We start from the raw sequence: 21912 nt of genomic DNA, 5'->3' as shown, positions 1-21912 counted from the left end.
AGGCTGAGGCAAGTAGATCACTTGAGGTCAGGAGTTTGAGACCAGCCTCACCAACATGGTGAAGCCCTGTCTCTACTAAAAATTTAAAAATTAGCCAGACATGGTGGTACACGCCTGTAGTCCCCGCTACTTGGGAGACCGAGGTGGGAGGATGGCTTGAGTCTGGGAGGTGGAGGTCGCAGTGAGCTGAGATTGTGCTATTGCACTCCAATTGGGAGACAGAGTCAGATACTGTCTCAAAAATAAAAATAAAGGGGAGGTGGAGAAAAGAAAGAAAAGTTTTAATTTAAAAGAAAAAATAAAGAAAAAAGCACATCGAGTTGTCATAAAATCATTGCCTGAGCGTTCATGACATTGGATAAAATAGATTTGGAAACATTCAAACGCCAGCTGAAGGAAAGGCATTCCTCCCATCCCTCAAACAAGGTAAACAGCGACCCACCTCTGTAATAAAAAGGGAACACGTCAGTCAGGGGGTAAGCTGAGCCCATCTGGTATGGCCGTGATCTGGGGCTTGGCTTCTTAGGCTGCCATTCACTTGAAGTCTATCATCTGATACAGTCACTTTCTTGGTTGTAATCTATGAGCTGCCAGTGTTTACTTGTGAGACTGTCTGGGAGCAGGAAGGGAATGAAGGTAAATACACCAAAGCCCAGCTGAGCAACTGACAGGTTTTACATTTTATTTCCAGGAAATGAGATAGGATTTTCACAAAGAAAAGGTAAGCCATCCTCTCAAAACAGATGCTGCCTTCATGGGCAGCCATGGGGTACACCCAACCTGTCCAAAACAATTGTCAACAGAGGTGCTTCTGAGGTATCAAAACGTAACAAAAACAAATTAAAAAAACAAAACAGAACTCAAATAACTCATTCAACATGTAGTGAGGCAGAGTCTCTGAAGTACCCTGAAGCAGCTGGGTGCCGTGAATCCTGGGGGTGCTTCGGCCAATGATGGCAGCAGGGCTGGCCACCGTGGAAGGCAAGTGACTGAGGGCTTGCTAACTCAGTCTCTGTCCCACAAGACTTCTCAGTTGACCTTCAGAGTAGCAGAGTCACGGCCAGAGAGAGTCTTCCAGACCATCTCAGGCTCCCAGTGCCTGGCAGTCTTTCGAATGCTCTGAGAGCATGGTCTTCAGGACAATCTCTTTGCTTAGAAGAAAAAGAAAAGAGAAATAAATAACAGAGGAGCCTGCATTTCCCTTCCCTGGACTCCCTGCTTCCAGCCTCAGCACCCCGATTCTTCCTCACACGGCAGCCACCACAAACTGAGAAAACAGAAGTCAGATCATGTCCCTCTCTGCCCAAAGCCCACTCCCCATTCCTCTCATAGCAAAAGTCCTTTCAAAGGCCTACAAGGCCCTACACAATGTGCGCCTTGCCCAAGCTTCCTCTCCTCATCTACCCACTCCCACCGCTCACTCCACTCCCCAGCACTGGCCTCCTTGCTGCTCCTCCCACACGCCAGCATGCTCCCCCTTACCATTCCCTCTTTCCCTACATGGCAGCATGGCCGCCACCTTCAGAGCCTCCCTCAAATAGTACCTGCTCAGAGGCAGCTTCCTTGATTACCTTACCTTATCAAGAACTGCCAAGGCTTTCACCATCACCCCTTCTCCCCTTCTTGCTTGATTTCTCTCCATAGCACAAATTATGTGTAACTTAGATTTTCACTTTCTATATCCCCAGCATGTAGAACAGTGCCTAACACAAACCTGGCTCTCAATAAATATCTGTTAAAGGATGTTAAAGGAGGGAATGAATTATATACAGGAATAGGCAGGGAGAGGAGGGAGTTCTTTCTCTATCCGGAGAGGGAGGGGACAAGAAAGGCTATTGACTTCCTGGCCTCCAGGCTTTTCCAATAGCTTCTGCTTCCTTGATCCCAGAAAGGTGGAGTTCCTGGCCTATGCCAAAGGCACAATAAAGTCACCAAGCAAATTGTCCCCTTTCTCTGAGACCAAAGTCTAGAATGCTTTGGTAGGAGATTGAAAGGCCTACAGAAGTTATTTGTCTACCACTTCTGGGTAGCCTTTGAGGTGGTGGGCCTTGGGACTGGGGATGCCTTCATCCTCGGAGAGAGAGAACCAAGTGGGGCTCCCTTCCTCTTAGCTAATGGCCTTAACTACTAGCTCACAGAGCACAGAAGCCACAAGAAAGAAATTCTCTCAACTCTCCTCAAGTAAACTTCCATGCCCCACCCCCCATATGATACTCTTCTTTCTATACAACAGAGAATGTACCTTCTACTCTAAAAGACTAACTCCTGTCTGAGCTCTGCACTGTCTTCCCCTGCCTTCCAAAGAATCACACCCTGTCCGCTATCTCGGCTTTCCCTCATCCCCTTCTCTGCAGGTTCCTTTCAATTTGAGATTTGAACATGCACAAATCTCTTGTCTTTAAAAAACAACAAAAACTCCATTTCACTCTACTTCCTCCTCCAAATACAGCCCTCTTTTGGTGGTGGTCCTCACCATCTCAGTCATAGTCAAATTTTGTGAAGAAGTTATCTATTCTTTCCGTACTTTGTACTCCCTCACCTCAAACTCGTTCCCCAATCACTGTAAACTGCCTTCTGACTCCACCATCCCCCAGAACTTCTATTAGATAGTCACCGATATCCCACATGCCTGCACATTCAATGGGCAATTTTTCATCCTTATCTTGTTTAATGTCTCAGCAGCATTTCAAATGTTGACTTCTCACTTTCTAACTCTTTATAAGCTGAAGAGTTTACTGAAGACCTACCATGTGCCAAACACTCTTCTATGCCCTGAGAATACTACAAGGAATAAGATAAAATTCCTGCCCTCCAGGAGTTCAGAAATCTAGAGGCAAGAGTACACTAACAAATATTATTTCAATCTGGCAAATGCTTTCAAAGAAATAACAGGGCAATGTCTAGGATGTAATGGGGGGAGGCTAACACAGACAAAAGTGTGGTCAGGAAGGCTCAAAACACACCATCTAACATCTTTTTTTTTTTTTTTTAAAAGAGATGGGGGGTCTGGTGTGGTGGCTCACGCATGTAATCCCAGCACTTTGGGAGGCCAAGGTGGGCAGATCACGAGGTCAAGAGATCGAAACAATCCTGGCCAACATGGTGAAACCCATCTCCACCAAAAATACAAAAATTAGCTGGGCACGGTGGCGCACACCTATAGTCTCAGCTACTCGGAAGGCTGAGGCAGGAGAATCACTTGAACCTGGGAGGCAGCTGCAGTGAGCCGAGATTGCACCACTGCACTCCAGCCTTGTGACAGAGCGAGACTCAGTCTCAAAAAAAAAAGAGAGAGAGAGACAGGGTCTAGCTCTTTTGCCCAGGCTGGAGAACAGTGGTACAGTAACAGCTTACTGGGGCCTTAACCTCCTGAGTTCAAGGGATGCTCCAACCTCAACCTCCTGAGTAGGTGGGACCACAGGCATGTGCCACCATGCCTAATTTTTTTTTGAGATGGGGGTCTCACTATGTTGCCCAGGCTGGTCTTGAACTCCTGGCTTCAATTAATCCTTCCACCTCAGCCTCCCAAGTAGTTGTGAGGATAGGCGTGTGCCAACTCCAATGTCATTTGTTGCCTGCCCCACATCCCTCTTTTCCATCTCTTTCTCTTTGGCCATTCATCAGTCTGCCCTGCAGGCTCCTCTTCTACTACTCATCCCATAAATGTTTGTGTTTCTCCGACTAAGAACTGAACTTGCCCTTTGGCTCTTAGCACCACAGAGAGGGTCAGTGGTCCGTCCACTTCCACGGCTCACGGTCCGCAAACCTAGAATCTCAACTGGGCCTGTTCTCCAGGCTCCAGATCCACATATTCAAATACCCACTGAACAACAGCTCCACTGATGTCAACAGCTTTAAACTTTTCAGTTGAAAACTACATTATCGGGCCGGGCGTGGTGGCTCACGCCTGTAATCCCAGCACTTTGGGAGGCCGAGGCAGGTGGATCACGAAGTCAAGAGATTGAGACCATCCTGGTCAACATGGTGAAACCCCGTCTCTACTAAAAATACAAAAAATTAGCTGGGCATGGTGGCACGTGCCCGTAATCCCAGCTACTCAGGAGGCTGAGGCAGGAGAATTGCCTGAACCCAGGAGGCGGAGGTTGCGGTGAGCCGAGATCGCGCCATTGCACTCCAGCCTGGGTAACAAGAGCGAAACTCCGTCTCAAAAAAAAAAAAAACAAAAAAAACTACATTATCTGCCCCAGCTGCTCCTAGTTTAGTAAATGCATCATCAACAACTCAGGTGCCCCTAATAGAAAGAAACCTGGGCATGATCTGAGCTCCCCTGCACTCCCCACAGCATATCAGTCCCACAAACATGTAGATTCTGCCTCCTTAGCTACCTCTTGCATCTATCCACTCTAGCCCTTCATCCCTGCTGCTACTTCTCTAGCCAGCCACTCTCATCGCCGGCCATGATTAATACCCTTATTCTTGTTCCCAGCACCATGTAGTCTCTTCACTACAGCCAGACTAACCTATCCAGAAACACATGAACATCAACAGTCAGATCTCCACTTAGCATCTTCTGATAGTTTCCCCCTGCCCCTGGACTAATGCTGCAACATGTGTGTAACACCCTTCATGACCCAGTTCTGCCTATTTTTCCAGCCTCAATGCTCAACATTCTCTCTAGCACTCTGTATTTCTCTCAGTCCCTCAAAATCCCTTGCCTTTGCTCCATGTCCTTCACTGACTTAGGGAAGCCTTTCCTTGACTTACCAACCTTTACTTCTCACATTGTAGCACTTTCCTCCAAGCAGCCTAGGGCCTGCACCTAGAGCAAAACTTCCATGAGGGCAGAGGCTGCATATGCCCTCTTCATTTTTATCCCCAGGCACTTGGCATTTAGTAGGTGCTAAGAAAAAGGGAAGACCCAGGACTGGGTGTGGTGGCTCATGCCTGTAACCCCAGCACTGTGGGAAGCTGAGGTGGGTTGATCCTATGAGACCAGGAGTTCAAGACCAGGTGACATAATGAAGCCCCATCTCTACAGAAAACACAAAAAATTAGCCAGGCATGGTGGCACACCCCTGTAGTCCCACCTACTAGAGAGGCTGAGGTGGGAGGATGGCTTCAGCCCAGCAGGCAGAGGTTTGCAGTGAGCTGAGATCATGCCACTGCACGCAGCCTGGGCGACAGAAAAAAAGGAAAGACCCAGAAGAAAGGAAGCAAGAAGAGATGTTTCTTTGGGGTTGGTTCTGGTTCAAGTTTAATGCGACAAGGGTAAAAGCAGTCCAGACTCTCCAGGGTACAGAAAGTAACTGAAATAGAAGCCCTAGCCAGGAAAAGGAGCATGTCTGGTTATATCAGATTTCTTAAGAACCATAGCAGCAGGCAGTTGGGACAAAATATATATCCAGCTGATGAGATATAATCAGCCACTCTCTATGATTAGTTCATAGACTATCAACTTATTTGAGCTTGCTCTAAAAATACTCATTGTTCATCTAGGGTTAACCAAGAAACTCAAAGAAAAGCTGCTTTGGTTAATGACACTACTCTATATTTGCACAGGTAGTCTGCTAAAATAGACATTCCTGGAAATAGGTGTGAAAAATCATAAAATTACATGTTCAGAGGGAAGGAGGATCAACTTTTTAGAAAGCCAAAATAACTGTGTTATCACTAAAAACCAAAAAAGGGCAGGAGAAACTTTTACTGTGGGAAACAGCAATGAATAATCTGAAGTGTCTCCTGGTAAACACGAGAGATGGCCAGAACTGCTCACATTCCATCTCCAGGCCCTTTTTCCCAGCCTGATGGAGAAGCTGGGCTGCTGGGCTGCAGCCTCCAAGAGTAATGGGATCCCACCATGGCCAGCAAGCATTGATTTTTCACTTTCAGGACAGCATCGTGTAGGGCTCATTGGAGTCACTGACTCTCCTGCGCTGGATTTCTCAGGGTGTATAAAGCTGTTGTAGCCAGGCAGTCAAAGTCAGCCCTGAATCTCTCAACTCTGGCACGCATGTTTCCCTCAAACTCAATCTTCTATACATTTAGGATGCACTGAAGGACGATGTAGCATCTAGGAAGGCCACTCTCCTAAGCTGTGAAAACTTTTCCAGGTGCATGCAGAGCGGTAGTAGCTTTTGGTGAAAGGGAGAAGACACTCTACCACAGAGCACAAAGTCAGAGAAGAGCCTTTGGACCTCCAGATGGAGGAACCATTCTGAAATCACAGGATTACAGAGACAGTAAGGAATTCAAGGTTCTAGGACTTCCTGGGTTGCTACTCCATACAGTCCGATTAATCCCACACCACACCTCTATTTAGTTTCACTGAGCGAATAGTTCCTATGATGCTCTTGTCATTTCAAACTGTATATTCTGAGGTGCCAATAAGAGTGAGTGACAGGGGAAAAAAATTAGGCCAGTTACAGTGGCTCACATCTGTAATCCTGGCACTCTAGGAGGCTGAGGCGCGTGGATTGTTTGAGCTCAGGAGTTTGAGATCAACCTGGACAACATGGCGAAACCCTGTCTCTACAAAAAATTAGCTGGGTGTGGTGGCACGTGCCTGTGGTCCCAGCTACTTGGGAGGCTGAGGTAAGGGGACTGCCTGTGGCCAAGGCTGCAGTGAGCTATGATCCCGCCACTGCACTCCAGTGTGGTCACAGAGCGAGACCCTGTTTTCAAAAAAAAAAAAGAATGGAAAGAAATCAAACAGGAAAAATCACATCTTGATGACATTCAAAAAAAAAATGAAGGGAAAGAAATCAAACAGGAAAAATCACATCTTGATGACAAGGAAAAACAATAGGAGACAAAAGAAGAGAAAAGAAGGAAAAAAGAAGGGGGATGAATAGGGAAGTGGTGATGAAGAAATAAAAAAGCTTCTTATAACAAGTCTGCTAATGTTCTATCCCATGACAATTTTGCAAAGCATACATTTTTTAAAGTGAAAAGATTTTTTTTTTTTTACTTTTTTTTTTTTTTAAGACAGGGTTTCACCATGTTGGTCAGGCTGGTCTTGAACTTCCGACCTCAGGTGATCCGCCCGCCTTGGCCTCCAAAGTGCTTGGATTACAGGCATGAGCCACCACACCCGGCCTAAAGTGAAAAGATTTTTAAGAATACAGCGTTATGTAACTATTTGACTACAAGCATGTGGACACTCCCACCACATCCTGACCTTGCCAAGATCCAATTTCCCATACACAAACATGGTCTTATACAGGGCAGGCAGAAATGCAGACTTCATGCACATGACCCTGATTCTCTAGGCACAGGACTGAGTAGGTTACAAGTACCTGCTAACAATTATTCTCTCTAGAAGAGTTCAACTTGCCAGACAGGATTACTGCTGCCACTCCCTCAAACATCCCTTTAAAAGGCTGTCTTTCAGCAAAGGAGGATGGGCAATATCAGGGAGAACCTTACAGGTGGGCTGATGGACAGTCTTCGGAGCCTGGGCTTTGCCAGTTTCTCCTGTCCTGTGTTGGGAACACCCTCTACTTCGCCTATAGGAAGCTAGCAAGAGACACAGGCCATGTGGTCTGACCTGGGTCCATCTTCCCCGAGACCCCCAACCTCTGGAGGGGCCTTTGTCTCTCAGATTCACACAAGTTAATAGTTCACAAACGCCTCTCTCCACCTCAGCACATGTGAAGGCCATGGCACACTCTCACTAGTAGCCACAATTCACTATTACAGTAGCAAGGAGCAGGGCGTGGTGGCTCATGCCTGTAATCCCAGCACTTTGGGCGGCTGAGAGGGGCACATTACTTGAGGTCAGGAGTTGGAGACCAGCCTGGCCAACATGGTGAAACCCTCTCTCTACTAAAAATACAAAAATTAGCCGGGGATGGTGGTGCGCACCTGTAATTGCAGCTACTCCGGTGGCTGAGGCAGGAGAATCACTTACACCCAAGAAGCGGAGGTTGCAGTGAGCTGAGATCGCACAATTGCACTTCAGTCTGGGCGACAGAGCAAGACGCCATTTCAAAAAAAAAAAGAAAATAGTAGCAAGGGAGCTAAGGAATGTAGTTTGAAAAAGCCCCTTGGTTGAAATCACTGTTCTAAAGGGCCAAGGAGATTTTTATTTCTACATCATTAGTTTTTTTCTGAGTACAACACAAAGAAACTGCTAGGAAAAGCAAAACAAGAGTTTTAACACTCTTGTCAACTAACTAACATCGAATGACAACAGAAGACATGGGAGGGGAGCAGCTGACAGAAGACTGCCCTCTCACCTCACCAGCTCCAGAGGGAGAGCCTCTATAAGGGATTTCAAAAACAACTTTTCCATTCAGAAAAATCTCATGTCCATATCCCAGAGAGCCAAATGCCTCATGACACAAGACTTGCTGAATGTCTGTCTTGTGCCCTGGCTCCAGAGCATCTGTTCTCCAACTCAGGACCCGGCATCCTAACATTCTCCCTCTCCTCCTCTCCTCTGGCCTCACACAAGAGATCAATGGCTAATCAGTCATGAGACTTCACCTCTCCCACTGACACGTGAAACTTCAATAACCAGCCGAGGCAGCCTCGAAGTGAGGCTGCTCTTGGTGAAATCGGAATACACGCATGCCTGCATGGACAACTCCCTGCTGCCACAGGCAGGCAGGTCTCTTCTGAATTTATGAGAGCAATTCCTGAGCCCAGGGCCTGCAGTGTTGGGGCTCTGACAATTATAGGTATGCCAATCCTAGTTCCCAGATCCTAAATTTGGTGCTTTTAAAAAATTCCCATGCAACGGGGATTAAACCAGCTTTCAATTGGCCCTGGAATATGGAAGGAAGGTTGGTATTTAAACTGAGAATTTTCTCTAAGCCCAGTGAAGCTGTTGATAACTCTGGCATGTCTTTCCCTAAATCAGGTCTCAGAAAACCTGTCGATCTCTAGAGAAAACCTCAAAGCTGCATTCAATGCGATAACTACAGAAACCAAGATGGGTGCCAGAACTGCTCCCAGCCGATGCACGTAACAGGAAGGCTGACTCATTTTACTGTGTGGCCCTCTAGTGTTAGCAAAAAGGTGAGAGATACCCTCTTTAGCCTTTGGAGAGAAAAGGGGGATCTGTTATTACTCTGCAGAATTAACTCTGTGTCACAGGAGTCAGATGTGAACTTAGGACCACAGGGCCCTTCTTTCCTTTCTTTTTGAGACACAGTCTCACTCTGTCACCCAGGCTGGAGTGCAGTGGTGCAATCTCCGCTCACTGCAACCTCTGCCTCCCAGGTTCAAGTGATTCTTCTGCCTCAGCTTTCCAAGACGCTGGGACTACAGGTGTACACCACCATGCCCAGCTAATTTTTTTGTTTTTAGTACAGACAGGGTTTCATCATGTTGGCCAGGCTGGTCTCGAATTCCTGACCTCACCCTCCCAAAGTGCTGGGATAACAGGCGTGAATCATAAGTTCCTGCCTCTTCTTTCCCTTTCTAATGTTTTGTGAAGCCATTTACTATGCTTAGATTGCAAGGAGGGAACTTAGGTGCTAGACTGGGTGAAAAAAGCCATGGGGGTACCTAGGTTTGCCCCTCAACCCCATCCCTCGACTCAGCATACTTCGGCTGAAAGGTCACAACCTGATCTTGGCCAGATCTGGATTCCCAGATCACTGCTCCTCTCAATAAGGCAAAGGAAGAAGAAACATTCACAAGGCCTCCGTAGATACTTTCTAAGCCTTGGCATCATGTGAATATTATGTCTTGTGTGGGCTACACTGGGAATTGGGGCAGGGCAGGTCACTGCTTCTCATGCCTCTGTTTTGCTTGTGCTATTGCCTCTGCTTGGAAAGCTAACCTCCTAGGGAAGCTTTACGGCTCATTCAAATGTCATTTCCTCGATGAAGCTTTCTCCCATAGCTGCACTTGCCCAGGCCACATCAGGTGTGTCTCCTCCTCTGAAGTTTCAAGCACCCTGATATGGAGCTCATCACTTTATCTACTTGCCTTTCTATCTCCTCCACCAGACATGAGTGCTGTAAGGGCTGAGATAACGTCTTATCTTTTTCTCCCGATGCCTAGTGTAGTATTCCTATAAATGCTTATGGAGTCATGGGAGGTGAAAAGGAAGGGCAATGGGATTCTGCCAGAATCAAGTAGCTCTTGGAGGTGAAAATCTGTGGGGGCTTAAATTTAGGCACAAAACCCAAGAGCACACAGCCGTCAGTAAAGTGATAAAACTTCAGTTCCAATGAATGAACTTCCAAAGGCCGACCCGCCCTCCCACAGGTCAGGATGTATTCCTTGGGCATAACAGGCTCAGACACACGTCCTGCTCAGCCTCTGCACTTCCTGCCTCTGTGACAAGCTTGCTGCCTCCATTCTGGGTGACCAACTGAGAGCCAGTTTCAAACCACAGCTGCAAGTCAGTGTCAGATTCTTGGCCCTACTATCCTATTTATAACTCACTGTATGCTCAACTCAAGGGTTTTGCAACACCTGGACAGCAACTAAAGGGTCTTGACAACAGCACCATCTAGTGATTGGTGCAGCAAAACGTCTGTGTTTTTTTAAAATCACATCTTTATTTTACCCCCACAACCAAGGCACACATTCTTGGCCTCCCACTGTCCTGCAGCTCAAGTAACAGTTGCGGGGAATTCTATGTCAACTCTTCCTCTCATGCATTCTTTAACTCCCTTTACTCCTCCCCATTTATTCCACCTCTTCCCTAGTTTAAGAATCATTTATCTGACTCTTTCTCTTCCAAAAAAATGTGCTGAAGTTTGGAAGTAAATAAGTCCTTCCTTGAGGGGCAGGGATTCTTACACCCACTCACCTTTTCGTTCCCTAATGAGAACAATCCGTCGTTCTTTCACTTCTGAGCTCAGATTATCTACCATCTTATTAATGCAATTGTCCAGAACCAAAGAGTATGTTTTAGACTCAATGTTCTTCCGACAAATGGGGCATTCTATCTTCCGCTTCATCCATTCACTGATACAGTAGGAACAGAAACTGTGGGCACAGTTCAAGGTGACAGCCTACAATAGGAATGTGAACACACATATCAGAACCTTCATGGCTACTTTCTCAGGATGCTTGTGATCTCAAACTTAGGACAGGAGCGAATGTCAAGGCCAAATGGAAAGTTAACCACAATCCCATGTCGAGGGCTTACAAATAGCATTAGAATCATTCTTAGGGTTGGGCCAGGCACGATGGATCATGCCTGTAATCTTAGCACTTTGGAAGGCTGAGGTGGGTGGATCACCTGAGGTCAGGAGTTCGAGACCTGCCGGGGCAACAGGGCAACACCTTGTCTCTACTAAAAATATGAAAATTAGCCGGTCATGGTGGTATACACCAGTAATCCCAGCTACTCAGATGGCTGAGGCACAAGATTCGCTTGAACCCAGGAGGTGGAGGTCACAGTGAGCCAAAATTATATCACTGCACTCTGGCCTGGGTGACAGAGGGAGACTCTTTCTCCAATCAATCAATCAATCAATCAATCAATCTATCTATCTATCTTAGGGTTGGGAAATTTTAAGCTTTATTTTAGACAATTACTTTCTTTTGTCAAAGTTAAGGTCACAGACTCAGGCTCCAGGCAGGCTGATTTATGTTTCAGTCCACCAACTCAGACCACGCTGCCAATGTGGGGACCACCTTGCAAACAAAATGTTACTGGACATGAGTAGGACTAGTAATTGTTCCCTAATGAGAACAATTTGTGAATGCTTACACCTCTAATCCCAGCACCTGGGGGGCTGAAGCTGGTAGATTGCTTGAGCCCAGAAATTCGAGACCAGCCTGAGAGACATGGTGAAACCTCAGCTCTACAAGAAAAAAAAAAAAAACAGCCAGGCGTGGTGGCACAGTCTGTAGTCCCAGCTAGTCAGGAGGCTGGAGTGGCAAGATCACTTGAGCCTGTGACGTGGGGGCTGCAGTGAGCCGTGATGGCGTCACTGCACTCTAGCCTGGGCGACACAGTGAGACCCTGTCTGGAAATAAAACAAAAACAAACAAATAAAGACAAACAATAAAAATTACAAGTATTTTCCACCAATCTGATGCTTTTATAAAACAATTTTTTTAAAAGAAAAACAAATTTATGTGCTTGCTAATTAACAAATGAAAGAGAATGCATACTAAATATTAGTATACAGAATTATATAAGATATCATCTCTAAAGAAACTAAAAAAGTAAAATAATATAGAAGGCAACTAAAAATGCTAAGCAAAAAAGAAACTAAAAAATGTAATGAATTGGCCGGGCGAGGTGGCTCACGCCTGTAATCCCAGCACTTTGGGAGGCCGAGGCGGGTGGATCACAAGGTCAAGAGTTCGAGACCATCCTGGTCAACATGATGAAACCCCGTCTCTGCTAAAAATACAAAACATTGGCTGGGCATGGTGGCGCGTGCCTGTAATCCCAGCTACTCAGGAGGCTGAGGCAGGAGAATTGCCTGAACCCAGGAGGTGGAGGTTGCGGTGAGCCGAGATTGCGCCATTGCACTCCAGCCTGGGTAACAAGAGCGAAACTCCGTCTCAAAAAAAAAAAAAAGTAATGAATTGATTGACAGTGCCTGAACATCTAAGTAAATGGGTCAATAAAGAGAGAAAGCAAAAGGAAGCCTGTATTTGAGGGACTCCTCTGAGTAGTCCCTCTGGTCAATTTCTGCCAGAGCCCTTTTCACTCCTAAAAATAAAACCTTTCTCTTTTTTACTCTTGTTTATGTACATCTCCTAAAACACAACTTTTTCTGAGGCTCAAAAGTCCTCATTCCTGCTTTTAGGATAACAGTGCAAAATAACATGGATACTATGTATTTTTCAAATGTCAAGCTGAGCACAGAATCTAGGGAACACTGTGTTTATTATATGAGACAAGCTCTCATAAACAGTCCTGAAAACCCATCTGATAAAAATGAAACACCTGGCCAGGCTCACTGTAATCCCAGTACTTTGGGAGGCCCAGGCAGGCGGATCACCTGAGGTCAGGAGTTCAAGACCAGCCTGGCCAACATGGTGAAATCCCATCTCTACTAAAAATACAAAAAAATTAGCTAGGTGTGGTGGTGGGTGCCTGTACTCCCAGCTACTTGGGAGGTTGAGGCAGGATTGCTTGAACCTAGGAGGTGGAGGTTGCAGTGAGCAGAGATTGTGCCACTGCACTCCAGCCTAGGCGACACAGTGAGACTCTGTCTCAAAAATAAACAAATAAATAAATAAGTAAAATAAAACATCTTTCTGAGACTGATTTTAAGAGGTGATCAGTAGAGTAGACAAGACAGTATTCTGTGAATAAAACACAGGTTAAATTGATTAAGTCTTATATGTCTCTGCAGATGCTCCCAGTTGGCTAACTCATCATTTATTTCAACCCCTTTCCTTGTTTTCCTCTACTGGAGTCCATAAACCCTGTCAAACCAACACTGAGTTTCTCCAAAGTAGGGAATCATTATGGGGGAAATTATGACCTAAAGTATAATCCAGAGCAAAAGAAACAGGTCTGCCCAGGAGAGATTTTTTTAAGAGGCTAACGGACCCAACCTCCCTAAAGATAGATCACCTGAGAAAAGAAAGCTGTGTGTATACATTTCCCATTTTTTTTTTTTTGAGACAGAGTCTCGCTCTGTAACCCATGCTGGAGTGCGGCAGTGGTATGATCTCGGCTCATTGCAACCTCCGCCTCCTGGGTTCAAGCAATTCTCCTGCTTCAGCCTCCCGAGTAGCTGGGATTACAGGTGCACACCACCATGCCAGGCTAATTTTTGTATTTTTAGTAGAGGCAGGGTTTTGCCATGTTTACCAGCCTGGTCCCAAACTCTTGACCTCAGGTGATCCACACACCTCAGCCTCCCAAAGTGCTCAGATTATAGGCATGAGCCATTGCACTCGACCTGCATTTTTCTTTTTATTTTTGTTTTCATTTTTCTTTTTTTTCTGCCTTGCTCTGTCATCCAGGTTGGAGTACAGTGGTGTGATCTTGGCTCACTGTAGCCTCTGCATCCCGAATTGAAGTGATTCTTCTGCCTCAGCCTCCTGAGTAGCTGGGACTACAGGCACACACTACCACGCCCAGCTAATTTTTGTATTTTTAGTAGAGACAGGGTTTCACCATGTTGGCCAGGCTGGTCTCAAACTCCTGACCTCAAGTGATCCGCATGCCTTGGCCTCCCAAAGTGCTGAGATTACAGGTGTGAGCCACTGCACCCAGCCTTCTTTTTAAAGGAGTCTGAAAAGCACTGTCATTTAGCAACTTGACTTTAACACTTGTGGTCTAAGATGAACTGGTCACAAATGGCAGAATTTGTTAAATAAATAAATAAGCCAGTGCAAAAATTATGATAGGCTAACGAATGGTAGGAAGATGTTTCATTTCCATAAGGAGCCTCAGAGTCCCTGAAATATATTCAGCTTGGGCCTTGAATTCCCAAAGTGATCACATTTTAATGATGTTTACCCGTTTAAAAGGCTGCACTATAAGTATATTCTCAGCATTGTGACCATTCAAAGTAAAGAATAGCTTTATTGAGTAGCTTTATTCTGATACTTCCAAAATCTAATTTGGCCCTTTTTCCCCCTCAACAACAAAGAGATGAAGGCTTCCTTTGCAGCTAAAAATGTTAATCATACCAAATAAACATTTAAGAATAGACGAAATACCAAAAAAGGACACTGAAAGGAAAGATTATAAAAACCAGTAAGTAGTGGGCATCTCTAGAGGTCACTTTGAAATCAAATAGTTATAAGTTCCTGGAAGAAAAGCTCTTCAGAATGTTTCCCTGTAGCAGAAGCAGCCTGTATAGTCCAGGCTCCACTCAGGGTTGGAAGGATAAGAAGGGGTTGGCCAGGTGTGGTGGCTCATGCCTGTAATCCCAGCACTTTGGGAGGCCGAGGTGGGTAGATCACCTGAGCTCAGGTGTTCGAGACCAGCCTGGCCAACATGGCGAAACCCCATGTCTACTAAAAATACAAAAAATTAGCCAGGCATGGTGGCCCATGCCTGTAATCCTAGCTACTGTAGAAGCTGAGGCACAAGAATTGCTTGAGCCCTGGAGGTACAGGTTGCAGTGAGCCGAGATCACGCCACTGCACTCCAGCCTGGGTGGCAGAGCGAGACTCTGTCTCAAAGAAAAAAGAAGGGGTGAGCAACTGTTCATAATTACCTCAATGAAGTATTCTGAACAAATAATACATTGGAGCTCATTCTCTAGCACATCATTCATGTGGCTGAGAACTTCCTCCTTCTGTGCTTGCATCTTCTCCTTCTCTTCCTGTAAGAAACATACCACCACCTGTCATTCAGCAAACCAACAAAAATGCAAAATGGGACAGGGAGCAGGGTTAATTTTCTAAAATAGGATTCAGTCTTAATTAATGATTCATTCTGGTGCAGCAACATGAGAATAAAACACTTTCCCTAAGGGTTGCTGTTTCTCAATACTTGTTTTCTAAAACAGAGCACTAACTCCTTTATTTTCCCTCCCTACTTGCTATGGTCTGATTGTTTGTGTTTCCCCCCAGATTCTCATGCTGAAACTTAATTTCAAATGTAATGGTATTAAGAGGTGGGCCTTTGGGAGCTGACTAGGCCATGAGGGCTCCATGCTTATAAATGGAGTTAGTGGCCTTTATAAAACGGGCCCAAGGAGAGCTTGTTTGCCCCTTCCACCATGTAGGGACACAGCAAGACTCCAGTCAGAAGACAGCCCTCACCAACACCAAATATGCCAGCACCCTGATCTTGGATTTCCCAACCTCCAGTACGGTGAGAAATAAATTTCTGTTGTTTTTAAGCTACGCAGTTCAAGGTGTTTTTTTCACAGTAACCTGAATGGACTAAAACACCACTTTTTCAGTATTTGCATTGTAGTTTCTGTCTCCTTCTCCAAAAGTAATCAAATGAGAAAAAATGCAGGTGGCATACTAACCACACCAACCACTCAAGACCAGATGGGATATTAAGTAGTCTATAGAAAGCTGTAGTTCAGATGTTACGTAAAATCATCCCAAACAATTAAAAACTCACTGGACAAGAAAAGAGACATGAATAGTCCAGAGAGGCAGGAAACGTGAATTAGTTATAAAGTTGCTGTGTTCTTTCCAGCTGTCTCTTCTATAAAGTAAGGTATACCTCTGGAGGCAGAAAACTGGAGACAGGGCCTCTTGAACTACCTTCAGGCTCCATGCTCCATGATACCTGCCACTTCCCACTCCTGCAGAGGCCTGTAGTACCATCTCCCTGGGCTTTCTCCAAGAGGTCAGACTACATGTGACACACTTTGTAAGTAGGATCCTAGATATGCTCTCTTGAAGCAGACATTTATTTTAGTACTTCATCCCCAAAAGAGAAATCATTAAGAGTCCCGGAGGGGGAGTGGAAAGACCATTTGGGTATTTATGAGTGGCTGGCTCATTTTTCATCTTTTTATTTTCTTTTCCACTCAAAGCAAAGACTGGCAGACTGCTTAGGGTAGTGAAAAAGGTCTGGACCCATTTCTAACTATAGTCAAATTCCCTGAGAACTTATGAATCACTGGGTTTAAAAAGATGTGGTAGTTTCTTGGAGGTTGGAGAAGAAGGTATTAGGTAATTTAAAGAGGAAATCAAACCAACTAAAACAAGTCCCTCCTTCAGCTCTAGGTCTGTACATGGAGCGGGTAGGATGAGAGATTAGTCAGACTCAGGTATTAACTTCAAGTCAGAGGTTGCAAATTGGTGGCCTGTGGACTGGATCCACCCTGCAGACTTGTTTAGTTTGGCCTTCATATTAAACACACACCCACCCACCCCTGCAGACTTGTACACACACACACACACACACACACACACACACACACACACACACACACACACACACACACACACAGCTGAAGTTGTACCAATATTTAAAAATTATTTAAGATATTTCACTTAAACATTTGGATTGTCGTCTGCTGTGGAAGAATCAGAAAATCTGACAACACTGGGCCTGCACTTCTGGATGGCAACAATCGGCTGAGAGAGAAGAGTGGCCTCCTGGGACGGGAGCGGGTGCAAGTACCCCTATCCAGTGAGCCATAGGCTGCTCAGCTCCCCACTGTGTTCTTACATTCAGGCCACTTCACTCACTTTTATTACCAGTCTGGCCCTGGTAAGCACTTAAGTTTATAACCCCTAATTCAAGAGTTCTACTTATTTGACATGGGAAGGAATTGCATTAAGTAATTCACTTTAGTTTATGTAATTCAAATTATTTCTTGACTACAATATCCGTCAGTCTGTATCAGCGACACACCTTGAAGGAGTATTCACCATGGACAAAGGACTAGAATGCAGGATGCAAGTGCCTTATTCCCAGCATTTTGCTTCTGAACAAGGGGAAGAAATAGATGTTGTCTTACAGGCAGAACCTTCTGTAGGCCTCAATAATTTTATAGATTATTTCCCCAGAGGCAAGGGGCAGTCATAATCTCTCTCTTCATTTACCATAGCAACCCTTGCACTGTTGAAAATGCTGAGTCGCATGCACTAACCAAATTCTAAACCTCCCATCTTCTTTCCAGTACCTTGGTCTGCTCCAATTCTTTGTTCTTGGCTTGAATGATTGCTTCAAAATCCTTCTTGCTGCGATTTAGCTCTTCCATTAGAGCCCGATGCTGCAAAAACATAGCAGATACATACTCAGGATGAACTACACGGCATCCTTCTTTTAAGCCACAAACATGCCTGTTCTCTCCCTCTACTTAGTGACTTTGGTTCAGGGATGGATAAATTGGCAATTTCAAAATAATGCCTTTATTCCATCAGGCTATCTTACCTACCTGCTGCTTTTTTCAGGGGAAACGGCAGTTACAGAAGGCGGCCACCAAACGTACTAGGGCCTCTGAAATTAACCCAACACTGGTGGCCATCCAAGTCAACTGAAGAACTTTCACTGCGTCCCTGAGTCTGCTTTTGTAGGTTTGGCTTGGGGCCCAGAAATGCGCTTTTTTTTTTTCTAAAGCCACCCAAATGATTCTGGGAACCACTATTTAAGAACTAGTAAGTAATTACAAGCTATTCAGAACTAGAAGTGGCTTTTATGAAATAATCAGGGGGAAATGGGAATCAGAGAAATTAGACAGTCATTTTCATTGAAATAAAAAAGATCTTTAACCTATTTATTCTACAAATCATACACTACATATGCTCATAAGACAATGCTGCCTGAACCCTGCCAGTGTCTTCTGGAAGAAGGCACACCTCGTAGCTAACCGCTCATTCACTGTGACTAAATGCCTATGCTGAATGTTAAGAGGTTCCACATCTATGAAATATAATTTATGAGTACCCTCATGCTTAAGTATAGCTTTTATTTTAGAATCTCGCCTCAAATTCTTTTTAAAAGAAGGTAGAATAAATATTTTTGAAAAGATATTATTCAATAACCAAATTTTAAAATGTGTAATCTTCTGTGGAAAAAAAAAAAGCAGTTATATCAGAAAGCCTGGGTCTTCAACTTGACTCACTAATTAGATATGTGTATTTTAACTTTCTCATCTATAAAATGGGAAAATATGGCTGGTTGTGATGGCTCACACCTGTAATCCTAGCACTTTAAGAGGCCAAGGCAGGTGGATCACTTGAGCTCAGGAGTTTGAGACCAGCCTGGGCAAGATGGTGAAACTCCAGCTCTACAAAAAATACAAAAAATTTGCTGGGCATGGCGGTGTGCACCTGTGGTTCCAGCTACCTGGGAGACTGAAGTGGGAGGATCACCTGAGCATGGGAGGTGGAGACTGCATTGAGCTGAGATTGCACAACTGCACTACAGCCTGGGTGACAGAACGAGACACTGTCTCAAAATAAAAATAAAAATAAGCTGGGAAAATAGGTGTCCCCTCCTACCTCAGCATTGATAAGAAAGTAACAGGTTGGGTGCAGTGGCAGGTGGATCACCTGAGGTCGCGAGTTCAAGACCAGCCTGACCAACATGGAGAAAACCCATCTCTATTAAAAATACAAAATTAGCCAGGCGTGGTAGCGCAAGCCTGTAATCCCAGCTACTTGGTAGGCAAGGCTGAGGCAGGAGAATCGTTTGAACCCATGAGGCGGAGGTTGCAGTGAGCTGAGATTGTGACATTGAACTCCAGCCTGGGCAAGAGGAGCACAACTCCACCTTGAAATATAAATAAACAAATAAAATAAAACAAAGCAAAATAACAGGTATGAAAAGCATTCAGAGAAGTTTTTTGAGCTGTATATAAATGCAAGTTTTTACAATGGTCTGGTAAAGAACAGCTTTCAAAGAGACCAGCATGGTAGAACAAAAAACCACCATTCCTTCACCTGAGAGTGGCATGATGGTATAGAACCATGACCTAAGAGTATCACATCTTAAGCTAATAAATGCGTGGACAAGTATCCCATGCTAAATGATAGTGTGTTTTCCTGTCTCAGGAGAGGGTGCAGGGCAATCAGTGATGCCTCAGGGATTTCCAACTAGCAGAGCCATATCCTTTTTCAGTCTCAAAACAATGTCTGAATATTAACTTAATAATGCTCCAAAGGGGAAGCACACCTATTCTCCCACCCTAGAAAATAAGCTCAAAAAATAAAATTCTAAAAAGATTGAATTAATTTTCATCTAATTCTTTCCAAAGCTGTTTGTGCAACCCTCAAGGAGATCAAGGCAAGCACCTTGTCATAATACTATATGACTGTTAGCACTGTAAGATTGGGAGGTAGGTTTACAGTAAAAGAATGTAAGGATAAATTCCTCTGAACAAATTCAAATGAAATTTGCTCACTTTCCCCAATGAGATGAACCATCCTGACTAAATGTGCACTAAATTACTAATCATAATACATTAAAGGTAGAAGACAAAGCAGGTTTTAAAGATGCAAAAGCACAGAAAAAAACAACCAAATGAGAGTAGTCAGGTTAAATTAAATAAATTACAGGCAATATTTTAGGAGAATTTTAGTACTGTTGAGCTTTACCTTTTCAATAAATTGATATGTTTTGTTGACTGTTAAACTACACATTCTCAACCTGGCCTAAAATGCTTAACTGGTATGTTCTCGAATTGCTTCTGGTTGACCACAGCTTAGGGACAGTGCGGTAACAGAGGCCTTCACGGACCCTGGTGGCCAAGTCATAGCTCACATTTTCCCTCTGCTGCCCTCGCCTTTCTGGAAGTGGAGCCACTTCCTCAGAGAGCCTCCTAACTGCTAAAGCTCCATCCCATCTTCACCAGAGCAACTTCTGTTCAGATGAAGATGTTAAGTTTTCATGCTTGTCTAGCATGTCTGTAAGGCTCCAAATCTCTGACCTGATGGTGTGAGCAGCTGCCACCTGCTCTGTTTGCAGACTGGAGATGCCATGGAGGTATGGGCTCAGCAGCAGAGGCAGCCAGTGGTCATGTGATGCCTGGCTGCTCCCCACTCCACAGCCCACCATAATCTTAGTACTATAGCAAAGTTACCTCCTGCAGAGCCTGGGCCAGCTGTTCCTTCAGGTCCTCTTCTCCTTGCACTATCTCCAAATCCTGCAAAGCCAAAACAAAATGGAAAGTTTCTCTGCAGGGAAAACAAAAAAGAAACACAATCCAGCAACAAGCAGAGCAGACCAGTTAGTGTGAGCATCTGGAAGCAACGGGGGTGAGGGAGCAGGTGGAAAATCTCCTGTTTTACTTCAAGCTGTTGGTAGCAAAGAATTTGAGCAGAGTTATCTGCTCAAATACTGCACACCTCAGGACTGTGAGCTTTAAGTCACCACTTCGGCTGTTCTGGAACTACTATGGCCTAATAGTCCAAGCCTCCTTCACAGACTAATGTCATGATTCCCAAAATGATGTAAACTGAGCACTTCTGAGTCCCCACATACCTAAACTCAGATGTAATCCTCAATGCTGGCACTAACAACATCTAGCATGCTTCTTTTCCCTCTATTCTGGCCACGCTGTCTCATTCTGAGTCCTTACCACTTCAGTTTATACACTGCTCCTCCTCTCTCCTTGCCTGAACTGATGCTATATTTCCTCGTCAGCACCCTCCAGTTGGGAAGCTTTCCAGGTTATCATTAACCTATATGTCTAGCACCTTCCAAAATAACTTTTGGGCTCTTCTGTCCTTAAGAACTACCTACCCATTTAACATGCCAACTTGAAATTGTTCTCTAGTTTACTATATTGACTGAAAACTCTCTGATTTCATTATGTGAGTGATACATCTTGCCTCTTCAACAAGATAAATTCCTTAATGGCAAAAACCATTTGTTAAGCATCTTTTTTTTTTTTTTGAGACAGAGTTTCCACTCTTGTTACCCAGACTGGAGTGCAATGGTGCAATCTCGGCTCACCGCAACCCCTGCCTACTGGGTTCAAGCAATTCTCCTGCCTCAACCTCCCGAGTAGCTGGGACTACAGGCATGCGCCACCATGCCCAGCTAATTTTTTTTTTTTTGTATTTTTAGTAGAGATCCATCTTTATAACCACCAGAACTCCCTAGTACCAGGCAATTTGAGTACTTAAAAAAAAAAAAGTGTGGAGGATCCAAGATGGCCGATTAAGAGGAGCTCAGGATTGCAGCTCCCAGCCAAAGTGCGGAGGGTGAGTGGACACTGCATTTACAGATGGATTTTTATTGTTCACAGACCAGGAGATTCCCAGGCGGAGGAGCCCCATGGGTCGCAAACCCGGCTGTTTGGGCTGGCGCCCTGGTGAGGCGGGTCTCTGCACAAAATACACGGTTCCAGGTGCCATTTTAGCTGGTGATTGGAGCTCCTGGTAGACAGAGTCACCCATTCAACTGATTAAAAAAGGGGACTAAAACAGGGAGCCAGGCCAGGAGATTTCCGGAAAAAAAGAAGCCACAAATCTCAGCACGGCTGTTTCAGCCAGCAGTGGGTCGCTGCACGGCAATCACACAGATCCTGGCGCCTTTTCAACAGGCAACTGCAACACCTTGGAGACAGAGTCACCCGTTCAACTGATTAAAAAAAAAAAAAAAAAAAAAAAAAAAAAAAAAAAAAAAAAAAAAAA

The 21912-nt window shown here is 44.8% G+C and overlaps 1 protein-coding gene across 3 annotated transcripts in view; it reads right to left on the bottom strand.

Annotated features, from left to right (window-relative positions):
* Positions 1-657: 657 nt before the first annotated feature.
* RNF8 (ring finger protein 8) overlaps positions 658-21912 on the bottom strand; it is a 45190-nt gene continuing 23935 nt past the window's right edge. For 2 of the 3 annotated variants that reach the window (XM_032253606.1, XM_032253607.1), the window contains exons 4-8: positions 20355-20417; positions 17454-17543; positions 15072-15179; positions 10733-10937; positions 658-1151 (exon numbers count right to left, since the gene is read on the bottom strand). In XM_032253606.1, the coding sequence (XP_032109497.1) occupies positions 1135-1151; positions 10733-10937; positions 15072-15179; positions 17454-17543; positions 20355-20417 (483 nt within the window). In that variant the 3' untranslated portion in view covers positions 658-1134. The remainder of the gene's footprint in view (positions 1152-10732; positions 10938-15071; positions 15180-17453; positions 17544-20354; positions 20418-21912) is intronic. The other variant, XM_032253608.1, reaches the window with a different exon arrangement.

Source organism: Sapajus apella, unplaced genomic scaffold, assembly GCF_009761245.1.
Source record: "Sapajus apella isolate SASKATOON/1434 unplaced genomic scaffold, GSC_monkey_1.0 scaffold83, whole genome shotgun sequence".
NCBI lineage: Eukaryota > Metazoa > Chordata > Mammalia > Primates > Cebidae > Sapajus > Sapajus apella.
The sequence above is the reverse complement of the archived record's forward strand: the minus strand, read 5'-3'. Positions and strand labels throughout refer to the sequence as shown.